The sequence below is a fragment of the Lates calcarifer genome, linkage group LG24 (assembly GCF_001640805.2).
Source record: "Lates calcarifer isolate ASB-BC8 linkage group LG24, TLL_Latcal_v3, whole genome shotgun sequence".
NCBI classification, from domain to species: domain Eukaryota; kingdom Metazoa; phylum Chordata; class Actinopteri; family Centropomidae; genus Lates; species Lates calcarifer.
The window spans coordinates 14,071,972-14,099,547 of record NC_066856.1 but is presented as its reverse complement, the minus strand read 5'-3'; the positions used below and the strand labels follow the sequence as shown (position 1 = coordinate 14,099,547).

The 27,576-nt window shown below is 40.6% G+C and overlaps 5 protein-coding genes and 1 non-coding gene across 14 annotated transcripts in view; 3 read left to right on the top strand and 3 right to left on the bottom strand.

Moving 5' to 3' along the window:
• Positions 1-3,017, top strand: part of cacnb2a (calcium channel, voltage-dependent, beta 2a) — an 84,886-nt gene extending 81,869 nt beyond the window's left edge. For all 7 annotated transcript variants that reach the window (XM_051066653.1, XM_051066652.1, XM_051066654.1 and 4 more), the window contains one exon: positions 233-3,017. In XM_051066653.1, the coding sequence (XP_050922610.1) occupies positions 233-973 (741 nt within the window). In that variant the 3' untranslated portion in view covers positions 974-3,017. The remainder of the gene's footprint in view (positions 1-232) is intronic.
• A 1,217-nt stretch (positions 3,018-4,234) lies between these two features.
• nsun6 (NOP2/Sun RNA methyltransferase 6) lies at positions 4,235-9,979 on the bottom strand. Of its 3 annotated transcripts, none has more exons than XM_018695352.2 (12): positions 9,867-9,979; positions 8,957-9,057; positions 8,084-8,239; positions 7,865-7,962; positions 7,385-7,491; positions 7,088-7,241; positions 6,891-6,972; positions 6,655-6,774; positions 6,397-6,541; positions 6,167-6,312; positions 5,112-5,237; positions 4,235-5,015 (listed from the first exon to the last, which is right to left on the bottom strand). In XM_018695352.2, exons 2-12 carry the CDS (start codon positions 9,029-9,031, stop codon positions 4,836-4,838), a joined length of 1,389 nt encoding a protein of 462 aa, XP_018550868.1. In that variant the 5' UTR covers positions 9,032-9,057; positions 9,867-9,979; the 3' UTR covers positions 4,235-4,835. The 3 variants fall into 3 exon arrangements, with proteins under 3 accessions (XP_018550868.1, XP_018550870.1, XP_018550871.1); XM_018695354.2 differs by having other exon boundaries at positions 7,865-7,959; XM_018695355.2 differs by having other exon boundaries at positions 7,865-7,956.
• A 317-nt stretch (positions 9,980-10,296) lies between these two features.
• Positions 10,297-16,952, top strand: arl8 (ADP-ribosylation factor-like 8). Its single transcript, XM_018695358.2, has 6 exons — positions 10,297-10,759; positions 12,628-12,688; positions 12,774-12,921; positions 13,869-13,952; positions 14,155-14,306; positions 15,149-16,952. The coding sequence occupies exons 1-6, from the start codon at positions 10,714-10,716 to the stop codon at positions 15,195-15,197; spliced, it is 540 nt and encodes a 179-aa protein (XP_018550874.1). The 5' UTR covers positions 10,297-10,713; the 3' UTR covers positions 15,198-16,952.
• Positions 16,953-17,006: 54 nt separating this feature from the next.
• Positions 17,007-23,176, bottom strand: maf1b (MAF1 homolog, negative regulator of RNA polymerase III b). The gene is made up of 8 exons (XM_018695357.2): positions 22,599-23,176; positions 21,709-21,797; positions 19,368-19,499; positions 19,076-19,238; positions 18,836-18,957; positions 18,606-18,725; positions 18,337-18,429; positions 17,007-18,181 (listed from the first exon to the last, which is right to left on the bottom strand). The coding sequence occupies exons 2-8, from the start codon at positions 21,789-21,791 to the stop codon at positions 18,157-18,159; spliced, it is 738 nt and encodes a 245-aa protein (XP_018550873.1). The 5' UTR covers positions 21,792-21,797; positions 22,599-23,176; the 3' UTR covers positions 17,007-18,156.
• A 654-nt stretch (positions 23,177-23,830) lies between these two features.
• On the top strand, positions 23,831-23,903 carry trnar-ccg (transfer RNA arginine (anticodon CCG)). The gene has a single exon. It is a non-coding gene; the product is annotated as a tRNA-Arg (tRNA).
• Positions 23,904-24,065: 162 nt separating this feature from the next.
• On the bottom strand, positions 24,066-27,566 carry zfand1 (zinc finger, AN1-type domain 1). Its single transcript, XM_018695356.2, has 8 exons — positions 27,425-27,566; positions 26,959-27,001; positions 26,078-26,117; positions 25,818-25,945; positions 25,510-25,601; positions 25,204-25,322; positions 24,897-25,052; positions 24,066-24,318 (listed from the first exon to the last, which is right to left on the bottom strand). The coding sequence occupies exons 1-8, from the start codon at positions 27,477-27,479 to the stop codon at positions 24,142-24,144; spliced, it is 810 nt and encodes a 269-aa protein (XP_018550872.1). The 5' UTR covers positions 27,480-27,566; the 3' UTR covers positions 24,066-24,141.
• Between the last annotated feature and the right edge of the window lie 10 nt (positions 27,567-27,576).

Below are 27,576 nucleotides of genomic sequence, written 5' to 3'. Positions count from 1 at the left end.
TAAAACTTGCCCCCTCCAGGACAATAGTCAACCTTCAGTGGATGGTTGACAAGGAAGTGTGTGTGCACAAGTGTGACAATTCAAGTTTTGTGTGAGTGCATATGTGCAATATGCAGCGGAGTCAGCGAGGGTGAAGTGGATATTAGTCTGCACGGGTTTGGTTTGTGTGAGCTTGCAGTGCATTTTCTTGTTTTGTGTCAGCCGAGTGACTGATGCATTTTACTGATCTCAGGGCAGCAGTGCAGAGCAGAAGGGAGACAAAGCGTTAGTGGAGAGAAAGGGCTCCAGAGAGGATCACCAGCACCATCATCACCATCACCACCACCACCACCAGAGTCAGGACCAAGCTGATGCTGACGCAGAGGCTGAGGGGGAGGGCAATGAGGAGGAGAGGCCCCTGAGGACAGAGTCGTCCAGGAGAGCCCAGCACGTCCACCACCGTTCGTCTTCCACCAGGACTGAGCACCACAACCACCATCACCACCACCACCACCACAGCAGTCGAGCCAGGGGCCTCTCCCGGCAGGAGACTTTGGACTCTGAGACCCCAGAGAGCCGAGAAAGCAGAGAGAGCCGAGAGAGCAAGGACTCGGCTTACATTGAGCCACGCACTCAGCTCCTCCACCAGGAAGAGGAGGAGGAGGACGAGGATCTAGGGGAGGGGCACCCCCAGCAGCAACAGCGCTACGAGCCGCTGCCCCACCGGGACCACAACCACCACCACCACCACCACCATCACCGCGGTGGAGGCGACGAGGCCGGCCATGGCACGGGACACCACCGCTCCAAAGAGCGCGAACAGGACCATAACGAACGCAACAAGCAGCGCTCTCACCACCACCACCGGCCGGCACGCGACCACCACCATCATTACTACGACCGGGACAGAGACAGGGACCGAGAGGGGGAGGTGGCTCCCAAAAAGAGGGGTGATGCAGGGGAATGGGTCAGAGACTCCTACATCCACCAGTGACAGACCAAATCCCTCCTGAAGCTCATTTGGACTCTCCTCTTAAAGACCATTCTGTTCTCCCATTGTGCTGCTATACCCTGAAACCACAGCATCCTATTTATGTACACTTCCTTTGTAAATGCTGTTGCATCTTTTTCAATGGCAGGATTTTGATTACATAGATACAAATATAAATATATAAATATATGTATGTGTGTATCTATGCATAGACGTTGTTTATGTGTGGATATGCATGAATATTCTCAAATATGCATATTTTAAACCTGTGTTTGATAAAGCATGACACAAAAGCAGAATTTTTTTCTGTACTGAGCTGTGCTTTCTGTGATTAGCATTTTTTTTTTATTTTATTGTTTTTATTTTATTATTTTTTTGCTTGCTACCACTTGAATGATATGTTCCTTCAGACTACTGCTAGGGTTGACTGCAAGAGTTGACTAACCAAGTTAGTTTGATGCTGTATTTGCAAAGGTTGTTTCTTTAAAAGAATAGTCCGGCAATTTGGGAAATACACTAAATGAATGAAAAAATAAAATGAATGCAGTCTAATACAACAGTCCTGCAATAAATCCCACCTAATGTTTTTATTGAAACTATTTCAGAGAGGTGTTGATTCAGATCCTGTCATTTTGGAGGCTGCAGTTTGTGGTGCTGTCAGGTTGTGTCACACTGACATATGTCTCTATTATTTTGTCTGCTCATGTATATCATTGAGAGCGGGCTAAATAACAGAAACATGCTCTGTATATTCAGTTGAAGCAACGCCTCTTTAAAACAGTTTCAACACAAACTGAACATTACAACCTTCATGAAGAGAAGATTTATTGCAGAATCGTTTTATTAAACTGTTAGTTTTGGCTGGGTGTACCTAATAAACTGGCAACTGAGTTTAGATGAGATTTTACAGTAACAAGTCTAGCAGCCGGTTAGCTTAGTTTAGACTGGAAACCTACCAACACCTCTAAGGTTATCTGATTGACACTTTATATCTTATTTGTTTCATCTGAACAAAAAACAAAGTCTAAAAATGGTAAATTGTGTTTTTACAGTGCGGCTTAACTTTAGCTAACTTAAGCTAACTGGCTGCTGGCTGTAGCTTAATATTTAACACACAGATCCTAGAGTGGTGTCAATTTTCAGCAGCAAAGTTTGTAAATGTATTTCCCAAAGTGTCAAACCACTCCATTAATTTTATGTTCATCATTTACTGCTCAGTTCCCCTTTTTTTAAAATTCCGCGTCCCCAGTTTTAGACATTTGGTTCTAACATATTTATGCCTCCTTCGAGGTGCACCTTAGTCATGCCTTACAAGACAAACGAGTTCTACAGTAACTTCCTCTCTTACATGCAGTACTGTTCTCTTTGTATGGGTCCAGAAACATTTTATAACATTGATACACCCTTTATTCTGCACTTTTACTGATTCACATTGGTTTCATGTAAAAGCAATTTGATATGACATTGCAACTTACTGTAGGTCTACTACCAAAACTCCACCAAGGTTCATCTTTTATTAAGTCTGACCCCTTTTTCTAATGAATGTTGGTTAACTCCCACTTTAATTCCCACTTCATAGTCTACAGATTGTTAATTTTAGGAGATTTATTCAGTATGTTCCTCACTAAAAAAATTAAAAGACACATTTGCAAAACAAATTCAAACAATTTTCTCACTCCCCTGACTAACACAAAGGGATCAGTTTAATGCAAAGTGATGGTGTTTGATGGTGTAAGAGCGTCCAACACCTGAACTTTAAGCTCAGTCAAAAGTCTGTGACGTTAAACTCATATTCTCACAGATTTTTTCATGATACTGAAAATCTAAATTGAGCTAAAATTGAGCCCAAGCCCCTCTGTTTACAAAACCACCAACCCCAACCCTCCTTTTCTTTGATTTTGCCTGATAATTGTAATTACAAAAAAATCCATTTCTATGCTACATTGGTAGCACTACAGATTTTTTAACAGTGTACATGTGTATGTACATAATGCATAAATATAAAGAATAAAGTTGGCAACAAAGGACTGCCGCAGGGGGAGAGGAATTTGATGTGTGCTTTGTCAGGAGACCCAGACAGAGGAGGGAAACGGTGTCTATAAATAGTCTTCTGAAACTCTACTGAAAAATTGAGGTAGACTCACCGGGCCTGCCTCCCGAGTCGTCATGACAACATTGACATGAATGACAAGACTGAGGGGATGCATCTAAAATAGGAAGCTGCTTCTCTACACACAGATGCCTCAAAAACAGACAAACAAGCAGCTGATTTAATCTTAGAATTTTAATGTTAAACAGAAAAAGAAATCCTTTAAACCGCCAGTGCTGCAGTGAACAGAGCAGCCATTCTAATCAGCAGTCTACCACTGCGTACAGGAAACATACAGTAAAATGCACAGATGCAGGGAGTGAGGTGCAGTCTGCCAGTAGATGTGTGGATGGACTGATAGAGTCTAATGGTGTTCTTCCAGGAAGAGGGATTGAGCTCAGGTCATTGTGAAAGTCCTCAAAATGCTGCGTGACAGGCAAACAGGCCAGATGTTTGTGCACTGTACGCACAAATCCATAAATGGCACTGTGTGCAGATTCAACACACCACACACACACACACACACACACACACACACACACACAACTCAATTTACACTGAATGAATTAGTGGTAACACTTTAAGTCCCTGTATTTAACATTCAAAAGCAGTATATATACATGTAATAGGATTTAAAATACTGTGTCTGTCTGCAAATAGTTAATGTGTTTATCCATGTATTTGTCAACAACTTTAACTTGAAGCTGGGCTCCCATGCGTGGAGGCTGTTGTATAAAAAGATAATGGTTGACAGTATAGTACAGTTCTTTTGTACGATTATTGTGCGTTAATGAACACTTAAAATATCAAATAACTGCTGTAGAGTCAGTTGTAGAAAGTAACTAAGTACATTTACTCAAGTATTGTGCTTCAGTACAAATGTACTTGATATTTAATACTTTTATTCCACTGCAGCAGGGAAATATTGTACTTTTTACTCCACTGCTTTCACTTAAGTACAATTTTTAAATGCAGTATTTTTAGACTTACTTTGGTAAAGTCAGATCTTTTATTTAATGTTTATATAGTGCTTATATAAATGCTGAACAGGTGGACTTGAAGTGTTATCAAATAAGTGATGAGTATTGTAATTTGTATTCAGACTAGTATTTCATCAGTGTAATCAGATATTGTATACTGCTCAATATATGACAGACATGAAGAGACAAAAAAACTTATTTGAAATGTATTTTATTGTGGAAAATGTAATGTAATAACCCTCTTGTGAATGCACTGATTCAGACACGAGCATCATTTCTCTCTTACAAGCAGCAGAAGCACTAATTAGAGGTCCCACTTGTCTCCGCTGCTAAAAGACACTAAATTGTTAATACCTCTCATGACCTCTTTCTGCACACTACTTCCTGATCCACGCGCTCAGATCCAGCGAATCCACTGTCACCATGGCAGCTGTGTCGTCACTGTTGTCATGGCAACGCTAGCACTGCTGCATTTGCCAATACTCATTCAGTCTCCATCCCCACGTGCCCCCACCCTCTCTCCCTCTCTCTCTCCATCCCTCCTCTCTCCCTCTCTCTCTCTCTCTCTCTCTCTCTCTCTCTTCTCTCTTTCTCCTGCCCTCGGTGTTTATAAAGCTTATCCCTATATGGCCCGCAGTTTCAGAGAGCAGCTGTTAAGAGGCAGATGCTGTAAACAGCACGGTGAGCGTCTCTGTCAACACTGGCCCGTCAAAGCACACAGAGTGTCGTAATATAAACACTATTGTTCCCGTCTGCAGTCTCGTGTGAGGGCTCTAAGAGAAAACATGCCCTCCAGTCAGTTTTTCAGGAACTTGGCAATAAAAAAGCCAATAGTGTCCCTGTCGGCTCTGCAGGGGAGGGGAGCTGTCGTCTCTGTCTGGTCCCAGATCAGCTCAGGACTGAACCTCTGGAGGAGGCGCAGCTGCTCAGGTGACAGGCCAGCTCCCAGCATGCCTTCTGCGCCAATGTGAGGCTCCTGAGAAAGACGAGAGCAAGGCCGTGCATTGGTTGAGGTTTCTTTACATCTTTGTGTATATTTGTTAGTCAGTGCGTGTGGCTATAAAACTTTTACCTGAGGCTGAAGCGTGAGGCAGGGAAAAGTGTCGAGGGCCCAGGCTACCTGCTCCTCGTTCTCTGCTAGGGTCACTGTGCAGGTGCTGTACACCAAAACCCCGCCTTTCTTCAACAAGTGCACCGCCTGTAATCACACAAAATCCATTGGTATGAAGTTTTGAACTGATGAAAACCTTTTATTAATGCGGCTGTAACAGATATTTCCCTCAGGAATTGTTAGAGACCAAAAACTGTGGAAAGAGAGTAACTATTGTAACTGCTGGATGTGTAAATAAGCAACTGATAGGCAACAAGTTCACCATTTAAAAGGTGATGACATGTCATGTATCCAGTTGTTTCTGCTGCCCTCAAGTGGCCAAACACTGCTGTAACTTGTCCCATAAATCCCAGTGTGTCAACATTATTGTACCACAAGCACATAAATGGGCCTTTTTCTTCGGTCTGCATCCTGAATAACCTTGAGGAAAAGCTGGTGGGTGGTGATAGAGTGCTGTGTTTCACTAGGTCAAATTATGATGTCCTCTGCATTGGACTGTTAATCTCCCTGCAGTAATTCATCTGCTAGCCATACTTAAAGCAAAAGATCCACTCTGTTTATGTACATTTGCATCTACAGACTAATTAGAAATATAAGAGCTGCTATCGATGAAGACGTCCTCAAAGTATTTTCTGTAGCTGCCTTTCTGGCTCACTTTACTTGTTTTTATTTTTTCCAAGAACTATAGACACTTTTCTTTCTTAAAGTCGTCCCTAACACTCATTTTTAACACCCAGCTGATTGCAGAATCATGCAAAATATTCTAGTGTGTAAGTCAAAAATATCTGCATTAAAGTTATGTTTCTTTTAGACTTTGCAGAAAAAGATCAGAGGATTAACTTGTGTAAACATCCGTTTGAGGTGATTTTTAATTTTAGCTGTGTTTTATCTGTCAAATGCTGCCGCCTACTGACCAAAGTGAGTTTTTATCAACTTGATGTGACAAACACAAACTAGTGGCTGCAAAAAGAGATTAAATCTGACAGAAAGTGCTGTATCTGTGTGGTAAAACCTACAGCATGAAATAACTTGCGCTGCAGAGGCTGGTAGGAACGGATCTCCTTGAGGCTCCAGGTGCTGGCCATGTTGGGTCTCTGTCCGAGGCCACTGCAGGGAGCGTCCAACAAAACCCTGTCAAAACTCTCGGGAGGGAAGGGAGGTCCTAGAATAAGAACAGAAACAGGAGTGTTATCTGTCGACTGGGCCCTGGGATTAATCACAGATCAATATTTGTAGGAAGGACTACCTTCAGTTTCATGCGCTGCTTCACTGCTGACAGCCTGAATGCTGTTAAAGCAATAAGCTTTGATACTACGCAAGTGCAACATTTGTGCATTCTGACGAATTCGATCAATTTTATTCCGGATCCTGTCCAAGGCCACGACCTCACCCTGTGAGAGACAGACATTCATTGATCACACTCACAGAGCATCATAACCAACTTCGATAGAGTAGATTCTATTACAGTGTACAGCTTTCACATATGCGTAAAATTAGGTCGTACCTGATCCCCCATGACTGCAGCGATGTGGCAGGTCTTCCCTCCTGGTGCGGCACACATATCCAGGATTCGTTCTCCGGGACGAGGCCCAAGCACATGTCCCACGACTACAGAGGGAAGGTTCTGCAGACAGGAAATCAGTTTACTTTGGGAAGTGACATGTGAAGACTACTTGAACATGTTACTCTATTTTAAAAAGTCCAACATTATTCTAACATACCTTGTAGTAGAATAAATACCTGTAGGAATGCCAGGTTAGGAAGAACGCCATCAAAGGAAGGACTCTGGTAAAGTGGCTCAACCATCCGAACACCAATACCTCTAAAATAACAAGACAGAATGAATGATTCTTCTTTTTTACATTTTAAAACCAGATATTTGGTTTGGGCACAGTTTGCAGAGTCATAAATTTAGAAAAAGTACAATGACTGTTTACTTGGGAGGCTCATCTGTGCAGAAGATGCTGGAGCGGTCCATTTCAGCGACTCCATTTCCCACAAACACTTTGTTCCCCTGGAAGCTCGTGGCTCCTCGGGTGCACCTCCCCTCCAGGTCAGAGAAGACGGAGACTACATCTCCAGCCTTCATGTCTATCAGCAAAAACACCACAGGCAGATTTCATGTCAGACAACCACTCTGAAGTAAAATCAACAAGGTAAAATCTCAGCTTCAACGACGTACAATATCTTTGGAGAATTTCCAAGTTTTTCTGACATGTGTCTTTAACTCTTACACTTAGGACTGGCGAGGATCCCTGGGGCGAAGACATGAGCACCTCGCAGTACGGCGCTGCCACACTGAGCACCGACCACCACCTCTGAGCTGAGCTGCTTCACAGGTCTGAGAATACAAGAGAAAAGGCAAGTCAAACACTTCTGAATCAGTCTCACTGGACATCCTCAGACTCTGATATTAATAGAGTTCCTCTTTTTAAAAATGGGGGGGGGAGTCGTCATATGTAAAAAAAGAAAATTGAGAAAAAAAAGAGATTGTGCTGCTGCTGCATTTTTTTCAAAAGTCGCTCAAAACTGTTTCTGCACATTCAATGTGTCATAATTTTTTTTTTTCATTCCATAAAATTCCATGTGGGTTTGGCATCAGGAAACATCAGCCCAGTGGTTGGACAGACACTGCAATTTAAGGCTAAGTGTGTACTCCACAGAGTAGAGCAGATAGGGATTTGTCTGACATTGTCCCAGCATTCTTCACATACCTCGGCCCATGGACAGGAAGGAGCAGCACATCTGGAATTTGCGGGTGAGGAAGAATCTGAGGCGAGAACTCCTCTGCTGATGAGCTGCACATCTGCTGCTTCGACAACAACATCATACTGAATGATTATGACTCTACCAACCACGATGCCATCATACAGCAACAAAACATCTAAATATATTCATTTCCTCGCTCCCTCTGTCATTCAGTGTTTGTTCACCTTTTTCAGCTCTTCTCCTAACTTGTGTCTGATCTCCTCCAGGGAGGCGAGATGAGTGCTGGCCCGAACACAAGTGTAAGAAGGTGGGTGTGACAGACATATGAGCAGCTTGTGGAAACGGCTTTCTGCCTCCTGTTGACCCACTGCAGCTAACACCTGAGAGCAACGAAAGCTAAATTAAATGAAAGACCAAACCTGTTGTTTTTTATTGTTAAATTGCTTTAGTCACATAAATAAGCACAATATCACTAAAACAGGCATCCTGTATTAAAAAAACATTAATGATACATCCAAACATGATCCAGATTATTTATGTCACCAAATTACACATAAAAAAATCAACCACATGGTGACTGTGTGGGACAAAACACAACATTTCACAGAACATTCAGATTAGGGAAAGGATGGACTGTTTCATTTTGTTTGACTGATTTAAGCAACCATAAACAAAGAAAAAGAAGCATTTTGAGAGCCCCTGAGATGTGGAGAACCACTTCCTGCTTTCCAGCTTCATTCACGGATGTCAGATGCAAACAATCACATCACATTGACCTGTGATCCATCCAATCACAAACAAGAAGTGTTGTCCCACCCTTTCTGTAATCTGAGATGTTGTAGTGTTTTGGAAAATGTAGTGTTTTGACCTTCAGGGCCACCACAGCTTCTGTGCTTTTAGGGCACCAAGGGTATGGTCCAAACTTTCTTAGTGGTGGGGGAGTTTGTACTCAATTTTTGTTATTATGTGGATTATTCTGAAATTTTAGCACTGCCCTGAAGGTCCATTGAAAGAGAGGTGAGGTGATGAGGTGTATTTATAACAGAGCAATTACTATAAGCAAGCCATTACTCTAAGAAATGCATTTAAATTCTTACCTCCTTGTTTAAGAAGACATTCTTAAGATACTCTGTCACCTCAGGCCTTAGAGAAATTCTTGGAAAAATTGACATCCCTGCTCCCAACAAAACTTTTCAGTCTGTACAAAGAAAAACTTTCAGTCAATAACAGAAATGCCAATGAATCATTATTGATGAACTGCAGAGGAAGAATATGAGACAGACCTGAGGTGTACTCACAGTCTGATTGTCTCTGATGTTTAATAATAATAATGCTAACAACAGTAATGCATCTATTAGCTATACTGCTAATCACTGCGAGCGCCTGAAACAGTGAAAAGGTTTTGAAGTGCCTTTCTTCAGTGATAAATAATGGCATATAATTACTTTATGTCTAAACTCAATAGACGATTTGAGTGGGGATACTATTCCCCTTGCTAGCTAAATGACCACAACGTGTATGTGCACACACATGGCCATACACTAAGGTCAGGAAGGACAGGAAGCTGAGTCTACTGAAGTGGATACAGTTAACTACAGAATATTACAGACTGACTGTAGTCCAGTGTCATTCACCCTCAGACATCATCTGACAAAACAGCAGGATTAGCATTGTATCCCAGTGCTGTTTAACAAACAAAAACTGACCTGATCACAATCAGACAAAGTAGGCCTAATTACAACAGAGTTACAACAGAGTTATATGCTCTTTGGTTTTATTAAGGCAAATATGGCATAATTAAACTCCTCTCCCTCCCCCAGCACACCTGGGTTCACCCCCTCGTTAAAAATAACAAACAAGTCACCCAGTCTAAACTGGCCAGTAGTTTCACTCTATCAGTCCTACTCGACACATCTGCGTCACTATCTATAAGCGGACAGTTACGTTTACATTATTTAAACTTTAACGGCAACATTAAATCTATTTTAATAGTCTATAGGTACTCACGTTTAGCCGCTCATGGATCTGGGTGTTGTGGAATTGCCGGTATTACTACTTCCGCATACGTCACTACAGCCTGGTCACGTGAAACTGGTTCGCTTACATGTACAACATTAAGCATATTTAATTTTATCTACAATCGGAGGTGATCGCTCTTCGTAATTGTGAGATGAGATTAAAATTTGCTCTGTCTTTTCGAAATCTTAAAATAGTAGCAAAATAGTAATGACAGCTGTAGAAACATACAGGTAAACAGGGGGTTCGAGGATAAAATGAAAAGGTTAAGTATGAATGTCAAGATAAACATACAAAAGAAGTGAGTAAAGAGTCTGTTTGAGTTAAGCGACAACGAATATTCAAAGAAATTAACAGCAAATCCGAGTGTATCAAAGTAACAGAAAATAACGAGCACGCCGCGACGTCATCACGTAACCGGAAGAGAACCGAATAGTCTAGCTTGCTTTATTCGCCGTACCACTGCCAGCAGCTAACGGGCAGCAGAAGCCGTGCGATCGGAGAGTCAACACGGAGCTGCACAACAGCCCGTGTTTGTACGGTTTGTGAAGGCTTTAGCAACACATTTAACATTCGGTAATAAGTCATCTCTCCTGTGTTACCGTACACTATTTTATCTTCGCGGTAGTCAGGTTTTAGATGTTGCCGGGGCGCATGGAGTCTGTGTTGAAAAGGTCGGTGAAGTGTTTTGCGGACAAGAGATCATCCAGCTAATGTTAGCTAGCCGCAGCCAGCCACGGATTGTACGGTGTGGACTCGAGAGAGGAGAGGCTCGGTGCTGCTCCTGCTGCTGCCCACTCTTATAACGGACGGACGGACACTGGTATCAACCTAAACCATGGGCCTCATATTCGCCAAACTGTGGAGCTTCTTCTGCAACCAAGGTGGGTGTCGTTGAAATTGTTACGGCTCACCAAACCTCCCGCTAGCCGCTCAACCGGGGATAATGTGAACTGTTAGCCCGTTAGCTTCAAGTGAGTAGCTAAAGCCATAATAACAGATTGGGGAGAATTATGTGATTTCAGGACTCGGGCTTCCCTGCCTTCTCAGTTCTCTTTGTTTAACTTCCAAGTGAAAACAGCCATTTAAACCGCTGCTTCACAACGTGTCACCAACTACTACAATAGTTAATCTGTTTATTAGTGTCTCAAATAACACGATTACCTTAAGTCACCGTAAGCCTGCGAGAGCGTATTCATCGAGTTGTCCATCAATCAGCTTTAACTCACTTTCTAGGACACATCACATTACATAAGTTTTCCCTGACTTTCTGGAAGGGTTGTTTAATGTAAATAGTCTTATCTTTCTGTTGAGCAAGTTGCTTAACTTACAGTGGTTCACTTATTGCTCAGTTTAACCATTATAAAGCCAAATAATTTGTTTACAAGCACCTACCTTTCGATTATTCCACCGATTTTTTTCTCGAGTATTCCATTAATCGTTTTCAAATGCCTTTTTTGGGAACTTAAATTGAATACATTCAGTTTGCTGTGATGTATGACAAAATAAAAATCAAATTCTCACATTTTAAGCCATAAACAGCAATTATTAGGAATATTTGATTTTAAAATGACTGAAACAATGAATTGTTTGTCAAAATAGCTGCTGATTCAATTTCTTTCAATCAACTAATCAATTAATTGACTAACCACGGCTCTAATCTTCTATTTACATACATTACACTATTGAACCATAAAGCTTTCACTCATACAGGTGTATGTGTATGATGTTGTGAAATATTACAAGTGTTGTTTTGTCTACTGTTTTAATCAATAATTAAAATCTAATAAATGTTAACTACTCTGGCCTGTGTCCTGTTCCTGCCTGGCCTCAGGGATATGAGAGAAGGACTCCCACATCCATTCTCTAATTCTGGATTATGCTGTTCCCAGAGTCAAGTTTCACTCACTTAAAGAGATTACAGTTAGGCCTGAGTGAAATTGTAGGACACAGACTAGTAGCAAATACATGTAATCAACACGGTGTAATTCCCAGTGGAGTAATCAAACCAGAAACACTGCTTCTGGGAATTATGTGGTACTGGTAATTAAGATGTGTCTTTTATTGTTATCTTTCTCTTCTGAAATCTTTCGTTACAGTATGTGTATGTGTAAGCCCTGAGATGCAGTATTTCCTTTCAGAAAACTGCACCATGTGTTTTAGTGGGCAAGGACAACAAATTTCATGTTGACACTGGAAATATTGTCTGTTTCACCATAAAACACATTAGAATAAACACATTGCGTAAAGGTCTAGTTCAGCTTCCTCTTTAAGGAAGCAATAGACATATAACGTCCTCCAAAAAGTCAACCATAGTGCACAAAGACAGTGAAAAACAGTGAGCCCTCTGACCAGACTTCCTTCCTCCCCAGCAGCCAGAGGCCTCAGAGGACCAGAAAAGTCAAAACACTAAAGTGGGATATTTTAGCATGTACATGTCAGCTCTGATTCTACATTTAGTCTGTGGCGTTTGCCCACTCGACCGTTGTCAGAGCCCTGCTAGCTGGGTTTTATGAATGGTTAGAATTTACTGTTGGTTCAGTGATGCTTGGAAAATTGAGGTCAGGAAGTTTTGAGGAAGGAAGTTTCTGATTTTGAATGGACCGCAGGGAATGCAGTGTATAGACTGAAACCAGATATACTTAATGACACACACTATGCCATCGTATTGTTTTTACAGTAACTGACAGTAAAGAGATTTATTTACATCAATGTTTTCTTGATAATGATGTCCTACTGTATCTGTTTGCAGAGCACAAGGTGATAATTGTTGGACTAGACAACGCAGGGAAAACCACTATACTCTACCAATTGTAAGTAGTTTTATTTTGAAATTTCCTTCTTGTTTGCTGTTTCTAAACGTGCAAAAACTCACTTTACTGTTCTGTTTTTTAAAAGTCTGATGAACGAGGTGGTCCATACGTCTCCCACTATCGGAAGCAATGTGGAAGAAATAGTGGTAAAGAACACACACTTCCTGATGTGGGATATAGGAGGGCAGGAGTCGCTCAGGTCCTCCTGGAACACCTACTATTCCAATACAGAGGTGAGGGGAACTGAAGTATTGTCCAGCAGCCGTTTTCTTCCCGAGTGTGGCAGCTGGTGTGTTTGTTCAGAGCACAGACGGCGGTGGGGGCCGCCCAAGTCAGAGGTCACCCTTTCACAATGCGGCCTGTCTGAAAAGCAAAGCTGGGGTCAGCCTGTGCAGTATTTTGGAGAAGGGAGAGGAAGAACAAGAGAGGCACGGCAGAGGCAGATGTGTGGGAGATCTTTAAAAAGGCTCCATACGGAACAGTTTTCCTGAAGAATTCATATGTCTTTTGTACACAAAACCTGTACATGACATGGGATGTTCAGCCAGGGTTTAATCTGTATTTGACCATTCATACTGCACAACAGGTCTCATGTCACAGGGCCACATCCATTCACACAAGACTTGACTCCCCAACTCTTGCTACACAAAGCCCCACACACACACACACACACAAACACATGTTTACAAAGCAAAAAACATGAGTTTCAAGTTAAATTATTATAACATTCAAGCATCTGTGCAGTAAAGAAATGTAGAATTTATGACTGAGTGGTCTAGAAACCATAAACATATACTGGAGTAGATTTACTATAGGAGTTACTAGGAACCCTGCAGTTACTATAGTAACCTGTGTTCACCCTTTCATTCCAAAGCCAATCAGTCGTGTTACACTCTGGTTGTGATCTGGGTCACATCTACACAAAAAAGTGTCTCTTTCCTGAGTCGTTGCCTTGGTTTAAACGATGGCTCTCACATCACAACATTAACGTGCCTTTGGTCTTTTGTCATACAGGGTCACCCTCTCTCTCATTCAAAACGGGCTATTAACATAGCAGTCACCAGTGCCCATTGTGAGGCTCTCGGCCTGGAAATGCCCACCTGCTGTGTTGCATTTCACTGCTGTAAATGTCTTTTGAAAAGAGGTCACTGAGTGTGATTTTTTGCATCCTACTCTGCAGTTCATCATCCTGGTGGTGGACAGCACAGACAGAGAGAGGCTGGCCATCTCTAAAGAAGAGCTCTACAGGATGTTGGCTCATGAGGTAAAACTGATTTTAATACATCTCAGTATGGCCATAAGGAAGCAGACTACACAGTACTGGCTCTGTTTTTGTAATGAACATTGATTTTCCACCACAGTTATTAGCCCTTTTAGCCCCCCCTTTTAGAGCTTGTGGTCAAGAGGTGGCAGAGAGCTGGGTTATGGTTTCATTGTTCTCTGTCCTCTCCCTCTATCTCCCTCAGGACCTGCGGAAAGCAGCTGTGTTGATATTTGCCAACAAGCAGGATATGAAGGACTGTATGTCTGCAGCAGAGATCTCCAAATACCTCACCCTGAGCTCCATCAAAGACCACCCCTGGCACATACAGTCCTGCTGTGCACTTACAGGAGAGGGGTAAGACACATCTGTTGATATTTTAAACACAGACAACAGTGTATACACATGGTTAACAGAATTTTAATTAACTCAAGGATTAGAAATAATCATCCCAACTCTGTCCAGCTGCCAGACTTCATAACTATACAGATGACTTTAATTGATCCTCTTAAGGAGGCACATAATAATTAATACCACATCTCCCAAGCAGTGAGAGTAATAGTGAAGAAAAGTTACTGATAAAAGATATTAAACAAGTAGTTCTTTTGTGCAGACCCTGAATTGTTTTCTAGTATATACTAGTAGTATATAGTATATTGAGGCACCATAACTTGGAAAGTATTTAAAAAGCGTGATACAATATTGAAAAAAATGGCAACAACCTTATATACAGCATACTGGCTTTCTAACAGTCTATGCCTTGACCTATGATTTAGTAATTGGTATTAAACAGTGTTCTATGTGGTCTTAAAAAGTCTTAAATATAGCTCATGAATCCTGCAGAAACTCAGTTATGATTGTAATTATAGAACTTCGCACAGTATTATGAGCATTTGCTGCAGTTCCTCTGAAATCAGTTAAAATTAATTAAATCATGCTGCAGTGAGTGTTTCTAACCACCAGATATCACTGTGTCTGCTGAGTTTAAAGACCTGAAGCAGATTTTTATTCAGCACAAACAGGAAAGTCTCATAGCTTCATCCACCCATCACCACTATTGACCCACAGTTGACTTGAGCATCAGGGGAACAAACTGGCTTTGTATGAAGTACATTAAGACAACAAAGGAAGTCATTGAAACCTGTTTAAAAACATGTCTGAAGTAAGCACATTTTTCTGACATCATTTTTGTTTTCCAGTTTATGCCAAGGTCTTGAGTGGATGACCTCCAGAGCTGGGCTCAGATAGCCCCTCCCTCTGCCATCGATGGCCTGACTACCTGCACCACCCACACGGTGGCAAAACAGCTGGCTTATTGTTACTTTCTTTTTTTTTGTTTTTACGACAAAGTTGGACTTGGACCTCTGCAGGCGGCACAGTATGGGAGCACTGACACATCTAATTGTTACAGTGGAGCTGATAACATCTCCCAGTCAGTGAAATAAATGGCCAGAACTGATGAACTGACCTGGTTGTGGAGGGAGAAATCGTCTTTACAGTAAAGGAGGAGAAGATCGTTTCAGTTGCAAGGATGTCCAGGTGTGTGGACACTTTCATTTACACTTCATACATATCATGTTTCACTGCACCATATTATTTCAGAGTTTGCCATAAACGTCATGTCAATGCCCAGCTTGGGAAACTATGATGCAGCTCTATTATTATTATTATTTTGCCTCTATATGAGTTTGTTCATGTTCAGGTCAAATTTAACAGGACAAACAAAGGGATTACAAGCAGTATTGTAAAACCAGTTTTGACGGTGATGGTGGCACCAAGTTTTGCACAGAGCTCATCGGGAGTTTTACATGACGTTTTTTTTCTTTTTCTCAATATCTGTTACATGTAATTTCAGTTTCATAAGCTACACTGTTGGTGGTTATTCTCACACTAGAACTTATTGGTGCCGTTTTGAAACGTGGTGAAATAAGAAATCTCCCTTTTTATTAACTTTGAGCTTGTACTTGTACTATGTTATTAAGCCAAATTGTCTAGATTCAAAGTGTTGGCATGCAAAGTTTTTCCTTAAATCTAATCCTTGGAACAAATGGAAATGACTTCAGCTATTTATTTAACTTAGCAAACCATGAAATGGCTGAAACATTATTTCAAAATGCAAGTACAAAGCTTGGTTTTAACAACAGTATTTTAAACACTTATTTCAGTGATGCATTATGATTTTTATTTAATTATATTCTTTTATTATTGCTTTTATAGACTGCTCTGTTTTGTTGCTCATTACAGGTTAGCATCTAGACCTGTTTTGTATTAACAGATTGGTGCTCCACAAGTGTGTGTGACTGATCCACTGCATCCTAATGTAAACATTTTATTAATTTTCTGCTGCCATTTTGGCACATATTCCTCTTAAAACGTTTTGTACTTTTTAATCAAAGGGATCAGAATAAGCCACCATCTAATAGGTGCCACACATTTATTGGAAATTGTTGCTGTTAAACCACTTGAACTTTGGTGTTTGACGGTTTAGTAGCATTAAGATCTTAAATCAATATTTTGGCCATCGTATAGTTACAATACTTGATCCTCAGCCTTAACTAAGCTGTCGCGAGTGTCTGGAGGACTGTATGTGTATGAATCTGACAGCCTACTCATGATTTTTTTACCCACGTTTCCCTCTTCGATGCGGTATAAGAATTCCTTGAACTTGCTAACAGATCTATGCACGTGTCACTTTGAAACAAAGTTCCATAGTGGCCAAAAGGGAGGCGGTGCATGAGTTTGAACCAAAACGGTGAAGAACTAGTAACAATCCTGGTCTGGGAATGCCTCTGGGTCTCTAAAATGTATTATCCAAGTTGTGGGACAAGGTTGTTTTTAGGTAAACTGTGCAGCCCTCAGACTCTTTGCAGCATTAAGGTTTACAAAATATTTACCTTGATCTCACAAAGCAAGGGAACCAATCTTATACTGTCAGTGTGGTGGTGTATAGTCTGGGTCATGTACTGTATTTCAGTTTCAATAAAAGTTTGTTTTGGACTTTGAGCCTGAATTTTTTAGTATTTGTTTTAGCATTTTCAAAGAGACAAACCAGATTAATCTGATCAAACACCGGTTTATTCACATCTGTGATATATCGGCCATTTAAAGCACAAAGCAGTCAAGAAAAGACAGAACTCCTACCCACTTTGAAGGAACGTAAAAGGAGCTATTCAGTTTCTAAAAAATTAATGCCGAACACATCAGCCATTTTTCTGGTAAGATTTTGTTTTTTTTCCTCTAAACTATACATTCACTTTTCAATGACGCTTTTGCACTGAGGTAATGAGCAAAGAAAACACTGGCAAGACAAGACATTTAGAAATGAGGGTTAGGTCAGTGAGACAATGTAAAAATACTGGATCTAGACGACAAAAAAATGAAACACAGAACTGGGTAATAATGAACATTTGCTGATATGTTTTCTAAGCTGCAACCCAGGTGCCAAAAGTCTCCTTGGCCATGCTCTCCTGTCTAATGAGTACAGACGAGTGTTCGCAGTAATAAGATTCAATAATACAGTTATAAATGCAGCGGTTTTTTAAGATTTCAAACTCAGTGCTAAAAAAAGTTCTCACAGTAACGTCACTGTCACACATAAAAAGCAACACACAAAGTAGCAAACGATGAACAGATGAGTTTTCAGCTGATCAGTCAGTCTCAACTGGATTCTTTAGAATGGACCCAGCCCCGTCCCACGTTGGAATATTAGAAACGTTATCTGTATCAGTTCTCATTGGTGCTGGTGTTAAGTGGACTCCTCTTTGACATCGTTTGCAAGAAACTCAACTCACTTGAAGTCCTTTTTTTGTCCACACATCCATATCAAGACCCCCCTTCTCAAAAGTCCATGAAGTGGTCTCTTTGGAAATGTGGCAAGTGTATTGAAGCCCAGTGTGTGTGTCTGTGTGAGAACGTGCTCTGTTTGGGCCTGGAGCTTGGGGTTTAAAAAAAAAAAAAAAAACACTGGAGAATGAAGGAGATTAAAGTTACCGTGGGGTCTTTACAGAATGTCCACCACCTCACGGTACATAGTTCACTGCCAGCAGAGGAGAAGGCTTCAAACATGCATTTTGCGTAAAAGTGTGATCATGGCTTTGGATGAGGCAGCAACATCCCAGAAACAAAAATGGTAGGTAGGATGGGGTTGAAGGATGGGAGGAGGAAAAGCCTAGATATTCTTTGGGCGAGGCGTGCCGTCTGGGAAAATTCACACGCACAGAGCTCTGGGGCACCTGAGAGAAGAAAAGGAAAAAAGATGAGACACATTCTTATAATATAACCTGTTAAAAATATGTCTCATCACACTACACTTATAGGAAATAACATCCAGTTAAATCACTGTAATATAGCAAATCAAAGGACGCCACTAGGTGATAATCAGTCTTACCTGTCCTCAGTGAAGCCATCCATCTCCTCCTCGTCATCCAGCTCCATGTCCAGCTCATTGTCGAGACAATCACGGCCATAGCCACTCAGGACGCTGCAGGTGTGAAAGATTCTTACATGATCAAACACATCCATGACAAGAAGCACATTTCTTGGTTGACTCTGGCATCTTTTTTAAAACTCAACTGTCAGTCTTATTTGTTGTGTGCACATTTGATTGTATGTGTAATTTAGTGCAGAAAGAGCCTGCAGAGTGTTGCAGCTGCTGACCTGACAGAGCGACATGTGAAGAATACAATCCTCTTGAGCTTCTTGTTGTAGAAGAAGTAGTTGAAGGACCAGAGGCTCCCCTCTTCACCAAAAGGGTCTGAGTCCAGATCAGGGTTGTAGCTACAAACAAATACATTTACAGACTTAAAGAGGCTGATAGGATTTTCAGCAGCATAAATTATCTGCTGAATAATATACAAATGCTTGTGTTTGTGGAGACAAATTCGTACCTGTATATGTCACAGCTCTGCAGGTTAATCTCTTGGTCGATGGCGTTCCACAGCTCCGGCCCCAGAGAGTTGAACTCCTCTCCCACAGCTGAGAACAAGCTGCTGTTTACTGCATTAGCCACCTGCAGAGAAATCCCATTCAAATTAGCAAGTATCCGTGCTTCTATGTTTATCCCAAATAAAAAATATATGCTTTGCTACACAGGGAAGTAAGAATCAGCTGTAGAACAGTAAACTGACCCAGTTGAGACTTGGCTCTCGGCTGAACTCGTGGGCCCGTGCCGCACTGAAGTCGTAGTCTGGCCTGAAGGACTCGTTGAGCGTGGTGATGAGGTAGAAAAGAGTCTTCCTACAACACTTGTCACTCAGGGGGTTTTCCCCATCCTCGCTGCTCTTGCCCAATCTGGAATAAAAGACAGCGGGAAATTTAACAAAAATAACAAGAACACTTTTCCATCCTCTTTCTTAGCACCAGTGTTCATCTCATATGAAATCACACACTGTCTGGTTGGCTGTGGACTGCAGTACTCACTGTGAAGGGCTGGTGGTGCTTGTGGACTGAGGAGGAGAAAGAGCCTCCAGGACATGTGGCTCCCCCTCCTGGCAGAACTGCTTGAACATGTGCTTATCGTCTCCTGCCATCTTGCAGGAGTAGCTCTCAATCCTGTGGGGCAGAAATGACGTTGCATTTTTATGTGATAAATATCAATGTGTTAAATGAAATGCGTGTGTAATAAACATGATAATGGGAGAGTTCAGCTGAGTAAAAATTATGGCTGAATCCTTTAAGACTACTTTAACAGTCCATTAGGCTCCAACACATTATTACACAACACATAATGGGTACAACAGAGTATTTTAATGCATTTCTACCAGTTACATGAAGCCGGAGTCATTTCTGATCGTTAAAACCACTTCAACGCTCTCTGCTCTCTAATACAAATAAAAACTAAAAAATAATAATACTTTAGTCTGTCTTCTGTTTAATTGGCAGTCCAAAAATATTACATTTACTTTGATGGTAAGAAAATGAAAGCTTCAAAGTAGATCTGACTATTATTGGCATTATAAAAGGACTTACTGCACTTAAGGATTATTGAGTGTAATTAACTTAAGCACAAGACCTCTATAACCCATAAAGTTGCCTGAGAAGATTGCCCATGTCTTTCCACTGGGAACCATATCTGCACCAACATCAGACGTGAACGAGTTGGTGCCAAATCTGCTGTGTGCTTGTTCATGTTTCTAGGTCAGACAGCTCTGTATACAGATATGCAAGGAGTGCACTGGTGTGCAGTTGTTTATTTTGCCCCCACCCACCACCCACCCAAAGGTTACGTAAGAGCAAAGGTTGTGCAACTCTAGAACGAGTGACTACTAAGACCCTCTCTGGCCTTGCCAGCCTAATTATAGGGACACCAAGTGGCAGAGGATACCGCAGTGGAAATAACTGCCCTGGTTTTCCATCCACAACACAGCTGACCCATCGACAAAACACTCCTGTCACACTGACAGGACAGATACTGGAGCTGGGTGAAGATTGTGAACACTGAAATATGATTAAAAATAGCCACAACACAGCTGTTATCTTGTGTACACAACTCTTGCATATCTATGTGTGCTAATGTATTTGGCTACTGTATTAGCTATTTATATACTGATTATATTTTATCTTATGGTCTGCTTTTGCACCAAACAAGTACAACAATTACAATTGATTATCACAGTTTAGTATACTTGAATTTAATTTCTTTGTATGGTTAAATCAAATTTGCATTTGTAGAAAACAACATGAACCTTCTGGAAGGTACATTTGAGTTAAAGCCTGCAGCTTGCAACTCCTGCTGCTATGATGGGCTGCCTCACTAATCCACTAAGCAGCCTAAACACTAGCAGCCTTGGCAGCTCCAGCAGCACCCAGCTATTACTGTATGTAGTATTAGTATTATTATTATACGTGTTTATATGTGCATCTACATATACTCCAAGAACACACTTGACAACAGCCTCCAAAATAGCCACAGAGTGGTGTGAGAGAACACCATGATCTGCGTCACTCTGGGTCACAACAGCACAGAAGCTCAGTTTCACCACCCACACTCAAAACCCTGTGCTCAGACTGGGCTGCATAACTCCACAACCCACTGCCCTTTATGTAACCACACTGTCACTGTAACTGCAAGCCCCACTGAAGTCCTTACATAAGCAAAAAACACATTGATGTTTTACAGCTAGCTGGGTCAAAGATGTGAACTGTCAGTTATTAACTTTCAGCACTGGAACTGAAAGTAGACTTTTTGTTCAACAGTCTGTTATCACGATATTGCATAACATGCAGGTACTTGTTTGCTCTACTACCCTGTTTATGAGCAGGGTCTGATCTCTGAACCAGCCACACCTCTCACACTCCCCATCCTTCGTTGACATCATGACAGGCTAATTTTTTCTTGTATATGGAAAACTTCAGCAAAGTTGGAGGTTGGCTCCAACTCGGATGTAAACACAAGTGAGTCTGAGGTCTCGCTGTTCCTGTTGGGCCGCTAAGTCTGCAGTACTGAAATAGAAGCAGTAAAGCTGTTTGCACCTCAAGAGGTGATCTGAGCATGCACCACCCCAGGGCTAATGGGGTGTGTACTTTGTATGCATCTGTACAAACACACAAGAATGATAGATAAAGTATCCGAGAAGAACATTTGAAAAACAACAGAGCCAAAAAGACTTTGAGGGCCTCACTCTGTACCATAGAGCTACATGTAATGACAATTGATTGACTGAAAAAATTAGTCTGCCCCTGTCAAACTGACAATACTTATGACAACAGTGTGTATAATTGTTCATGTTGTAAAACAAGCGATGACTACGTGACCTCTCACCTGCCAAGGATGCGAGACTCCCCTGTTTCGACACACAGCCGGGAGCTGAGAGCTTCAAAGCTGGAGTTTTCCAACAGTTTCATCGCTGTCTGGAAACCAAAAAAAATCAACATAAAAGACAGTGTTAGTCAACGGTCACACTGGAGAATATGTAGACCTTCAATCCCTTACTTTGCCTCCATTATGTCTAACAAAGAAACAACTTGTAACGGTACCACGGTAACTCTTACTGTGCCAAGTTTGCATTTAAACGTGTGTTAAACAGTTAATAAAACAGTGGTAAAATCTAAAGTACTTTTACTTTAGTCTTTTATGGTCACGCTACACTATACATCCATTTAACTCTTCGTGAGACGAGTGCAAGAAAATTTGCAACTACTCTGATAATTATTTAAGTCATATTCTTAAGAAAATATGCCAAACATTTCATGGTTCGAGCTCCGAAAATGATGATTTACTGCTTTTAACCAGCATGATAACCAGCCAACCAAATTAATTCACACTACAAATAGTAGGAGTTGCAGTCCCCAAAAATTAAAATTACAGCCACGGTAACCTACAACAGTAAAAAGTTGCTTTTATATGAATAATTAATTAAAACAGTATAACGGTCACAACAGCCATTTTAACTGATTCGAGCAATTATACTTTTATTTGCTTACAAAGTAATATTTTCAACGCAGGGCAACCACTGCTGAATAATAGTAATGAACAGGGGTCAGTGCATAATTTACTATGGTGGGGTTACAGCGCCCCGCGAGGGCACATTTAAGATAAAAACACAATTTCCTCTTTCTGTACACCACCGCCCCTCCCCCACCCTATTCAATACAAGTTGACAAATCGTCTTCCTGGTTCTGTTTGTCGATATAACACCACAATTTACTTACCAAGCGATATTTTCAGCAGAGGCAGAAAATAACAGGTTCAAAAGTCAACCCGCTGGCTGTAGATATTCGTCTTCTTAACCTATCCGGTCACTCGGCGACGCAAAAGATTAACGATCCCCGCTTTATCGTTGACCAGCTAACGTTAGCTAAGTTAGCGGTTAGCTTTGCTGACTATTAACGTTCCTGTCCTCACTTCACAGCTGAGCAATTAATTCGCGTTTGAGCTTAAGCATCTTTCAAAAGCACTCGGTCGAGAGGGAGTTATTCTGAGGCCTTTTAAATTTATAGAAAAGCTGCTCTTCCCGATTAAATGCGATGAGATTAAATCCAGAGACTGTTTGCGTCCGTCGGAGTCTGTCTGCAGCGGCATCCCTTTCAACCTGATTTTACAAAGCAATTCGTATTAGCTAGATCAAGCCGCCTTTTTCTAAGCGACTCGATCAGAAAAGTAGCAGCTAACGAGCTTCCTAGCCTAATGATATATCAAAACGGGTCGAGTTTTCCTCAAATCGTCGGTCACCTCAACAACGAAGCTATTCTCATCAAAACAACGGAATCTACTGTGCTGTAAAGCCCAGCCCCTTTTCATTTATATATGCCTATTTACGTACACGCCCCTTTCAATCAACGCCCTCTCATGATTGGTTCTCCCATTTGTCTATATAAAGAACGATTATTGTGATTGGTTAAAAATCGCTCGGTCTGCCCCTGGGACTGGAGCTGTGTCAAATATCCTTAGATAAACAAGCAAAAACAAGAAATTGCTTTGGTTATGTGTTAAGATATTTGTATTCACTGTTATCTTGAATGCTTAGGCGCTGGACCACTTACTTGAAACCCTCTAAACCTCATACTATTTTATACAATGTCTTGTTCTGAATGTTTGACATTTTTCTTTCGTCCGATTTCCCACCCGGTTTCTGGATATCTTTTTAGTTTTTTCGATTTCTCCAGCTATTTTTGCTTACAATGTCCTCTGAGTTATGTCTTGTCTTTCGTGAAACACTGCGCTGAATCGTAAAAATGTGCTGATTAAACTACGATAAAGACCTATCATGGCCACAAGAACAGCCATAGCATAATAATGAAATAAAACGAAAGAGCCGCACTATGGACCCAGCTGAAAAATGTTGTGCTGTTAATTTGAAAATCAATATTACATCTAAAATGTCGCCTTGCGTTCGTTTGCTTGCTGAAAATGAAAATAAAGGTATAAGTCCTTTTAATTCATCGGCCCAGTGGCCTAATGGATAAGGCATCAGCCTCCGGAGCTGGGGATTGTGGGTTCAAGTCCCACCTGGGTCGTGCATGATTAACATCTTAGATTATAATGCAGCAGAGTTAATTCACAGCACCTCCACTATCTGATGATGTACTTCCAAAAACATGAATTGACATGCTGCATTATTCTCTTAACCATAAAACAATTTTCATTAAGTCTGACAGTTACAAATGTACAACAAAAGCTCAATATTTCAAAAGAATATTTTATTAAAAGTAATACAAATCGCATATAATCTAAGAAGATGCTGGTGTTGTTTTGTCAGGTCTGCATGATATAATTAGAAACATCCTCCAGGCCTGTGCACTCATTATCCAGGTACTCCAGGATCACATTACCCCCATTGTACAGGGGAGTCTCTGGGTGAGCCAGCAGCGAGAGGAGGGTGTCATCCATTCGCAAAGCCTCACCTGTCTGAGGATGGCATAACCGCAGCTTCTGCAGACACAGAGAGAGGCAAGCTGTCAAGACTTATTCAATAGATACACACAATGTATTATAATTCAATCAAATATATGTTTTGATTATTAAGGAAAATATAGACTGGTAGTTTGGCTAAATATAGTTTTTGTCATTATTATGAGAGATTATGTGTCTGGTTTTTCATTAAAGAACAAAGTTTCACCAAGTTAAAACACTACAAACAATAAGGAGAATTAACTATATGACAAAATACTTTAACACCCCACATAGTGTATGTGTATAGTACAACATGGTCATTGTGAGATGACTAATCTTCAAAAATAAAAACATCTACATGCAAAACATTTAACACTGGTTAACCCAACTTCCTGTGAGCAGACTTCTCTCTCTCTGCTGTCACATGCTGTGGGCAGGAAACTGCTCTCAGATCTAACACCTGCATTTCATTTCAGGTTTGATGTTTACACAGAAAAAAAATCAAATGCAAGATTCACTCAAATGCAATCAAATGCAAGTTTTATCAGTCTCTTAGTTGTAGTTGAAAATGTGTTAAAATGTGCTGTGACTATCAGTAACTCTACTCCTGCTGTTACCTTAGCTGCCAGTATGTTGTTATTGTTCTTGAGGCTCGCTAGAGAGGCTGCATAATCCACCACTTTTCCCACACTCCATTTGGAGCAGAAGAACATGGGTTGGCTGGAGTCTTTCGATTCTTTTGGGAGATAAACCTGAAAATAGGTTCTCTCTGTCTGCAAGGCCAAAAAAGGAGAGGAAGTAGTCAGTCAAAAAAATAATAAACAGAATCACACACAGAGGCACACTGAAGATAATATGCAAGGTTTAGTTATGTCAATATATGAAGCTTTTTTTTAAATTAGACACATAATAGCAAGGATTTACCTGTGGCAGTCCCTTGTCTCCTGCAGCATGCAGTTTCAGTTTCATTAATGCTACCTTAGCTGCAGTTGCACTGTTCTTTGCTCCTCTACGTCCTTTACTTTTGGATCCATCCTTTGATTCTGAGTAGTGACACAAATATAATCCAAATGTAGATAAGATGAGCAATATCTGCAGATGTGCATTAGTTATGACAAAGATACCAGTATTCTGTTTAATACTGATCCCATGTGGACAAAAAAGGAATGACAGAAGAAACTATATTGTCAAGAAACAGATCACAAATGACTGTAGTGCTCTGTAACTGACCCACAATCTTTTGCACCAACTCTTTAGTGGCTGCCATTCGAGGCTTTTGGACCTCCAACTTCTCACACTTGTGATCATCTTGATGACGATGGCTGCAAGTCAAGAACAAAAAATCAGAGCCTTTCACTTTAAGATTATCTGTTCCTTTGATTAAAAAAAATCTAGATAATAGGAACTACAAACTTTTGAGTTTATCTGTATGACGCCAAAACATGCACGGGAGACACAGTACATGTCAACATTAGTTATGTTGTTTCTTGAAGAGGTTAATGAAAAAGTGAGAGAGAAAGAAAAAAAGGTAAACTTACGCCAAACAGAAATGTTTTTCACACTGTGGACATATTACTGGTAACAGTTCTTTTCCCTTGCAGTCCTCAAATGAGCATGGATAACTTGTACTGCCACCAGTAGTCCTTGGTTCCCTTTTTACTGAGTCCTAGAGACGGGTCAAAGATAATTAGGTACAAAAACAAAACAGCTAGTATCGTAGTATAAGGACTGAAGAACATATTATTTATCCTAATCTAATCAAAGAACACTGGCACATATAATCCACAGTACAGTCTACCTCTGGACATGAGTGGGCCTCTCTGCTTCTGTGCTCAAGGCTGTAAGAGACAAAAGGAAGCATATCTTTCATTTAAAATAACATAACGTATGTAACAAGAATTACTCACTAAACTAACTCTGCTGTACATAAGTTCGATTATGTGGTCCTTGTCTTTTGTAATTCTATTTTATGCAACTTAAGACTTTACTTCCAGTATATTTCAGAATGTTTGGCACCTAACAATTATTTTTATAGTAAATTTGCAACTTTGTTTTAAATTAATTGTCAAATTTAAAAATGCCAGAAAGTGCTGAAAATTACAATATGCTTAATCCCAAGGGGACAAATATCATATGACAATATTCAATTTACTTTCACACAAAATGGAGAGAAACAGGTAATCCTCAATAATTTAGAAGTTCAAGCTAGGTGCTCTTTGACACTTTTGCTTGAAACATGACTTTAATCAGTAAATCAAATGCCAAAATAATATATTCTACTTTCTGTTCCACTGCCTTTACTTGTCACCATTAGTTACTAGACACTGATTGAAACTGAACTGTTGTTGTTTATGTTAATTGATACAAAACAATCATACAGTTGAATCAGCACTTCCCTGATAAAATTTTTATAAAAACTGAACATCATACCCTTCATGAAGGAGGATTTAACATTTTATTACACTGCATTAGTTTTAGTTAATTTATGCTGATATGTCAGTCAGGCTTCAGTAGATAGTTTACAGATTAAAATGTTTTAGAGAAAGTACAGTGTTGAAAGAAAGACTTTCATATTTAGTATTTTACAATGCCTTAATTACTCAGTTACTTGGATTTAAAAGTCTGAAAGTATCTCCAATTGTGGAAATCACTTTACGCTGGGAGGTGGAGAAATCTTACCAGAAGACACCACTGCAGTAGTCACAAACAAATGGAAGGAAATCTGTAAGGATGGAGAAAACAAATTCAACCAGGTAACCTTCAGCACAGGGAACAACAGCAAACTGAACACCTGAATGTCTGCGTATCCTGTAAGAACTGTTTATTACAAGGTTCATAATAATGGACTCAGGTCTGAGATGTAACAATAGCAGATATAAGTAGGTATCAAAGTTTCTACATCGACTACAGCTGCCAGAGAGAAGCCAGACAGAATTTTTCATTGTTGTCTCTCGTTTCACAAAGGACGATGTTACAATAAACTGAGCGCTGGTGTCAGAGATCATGTAGTTAGCGGTTAGCTAACCAAGCTAGCTAACAGGCTAACCATGCTAAACAGTCCCTAGCTATTAACAGTAACGGTAGAGTAACTTCACATCTCAACACGTGTTTATTTAAACACAGAACACATGAAGATGAAACAGACCTTTCAGATTGCAGGAATCGATCTGACAATGTTTCCCAAGGTCTAATTCAGCCATTAGTTAGCCGTGAGTAGGCGGATGTCAACACGAACTTTGACCCCGAAAGTCAAGTCACATGACCGAGACGGTTTTTTTTTTAAAGATGTACTTCTTA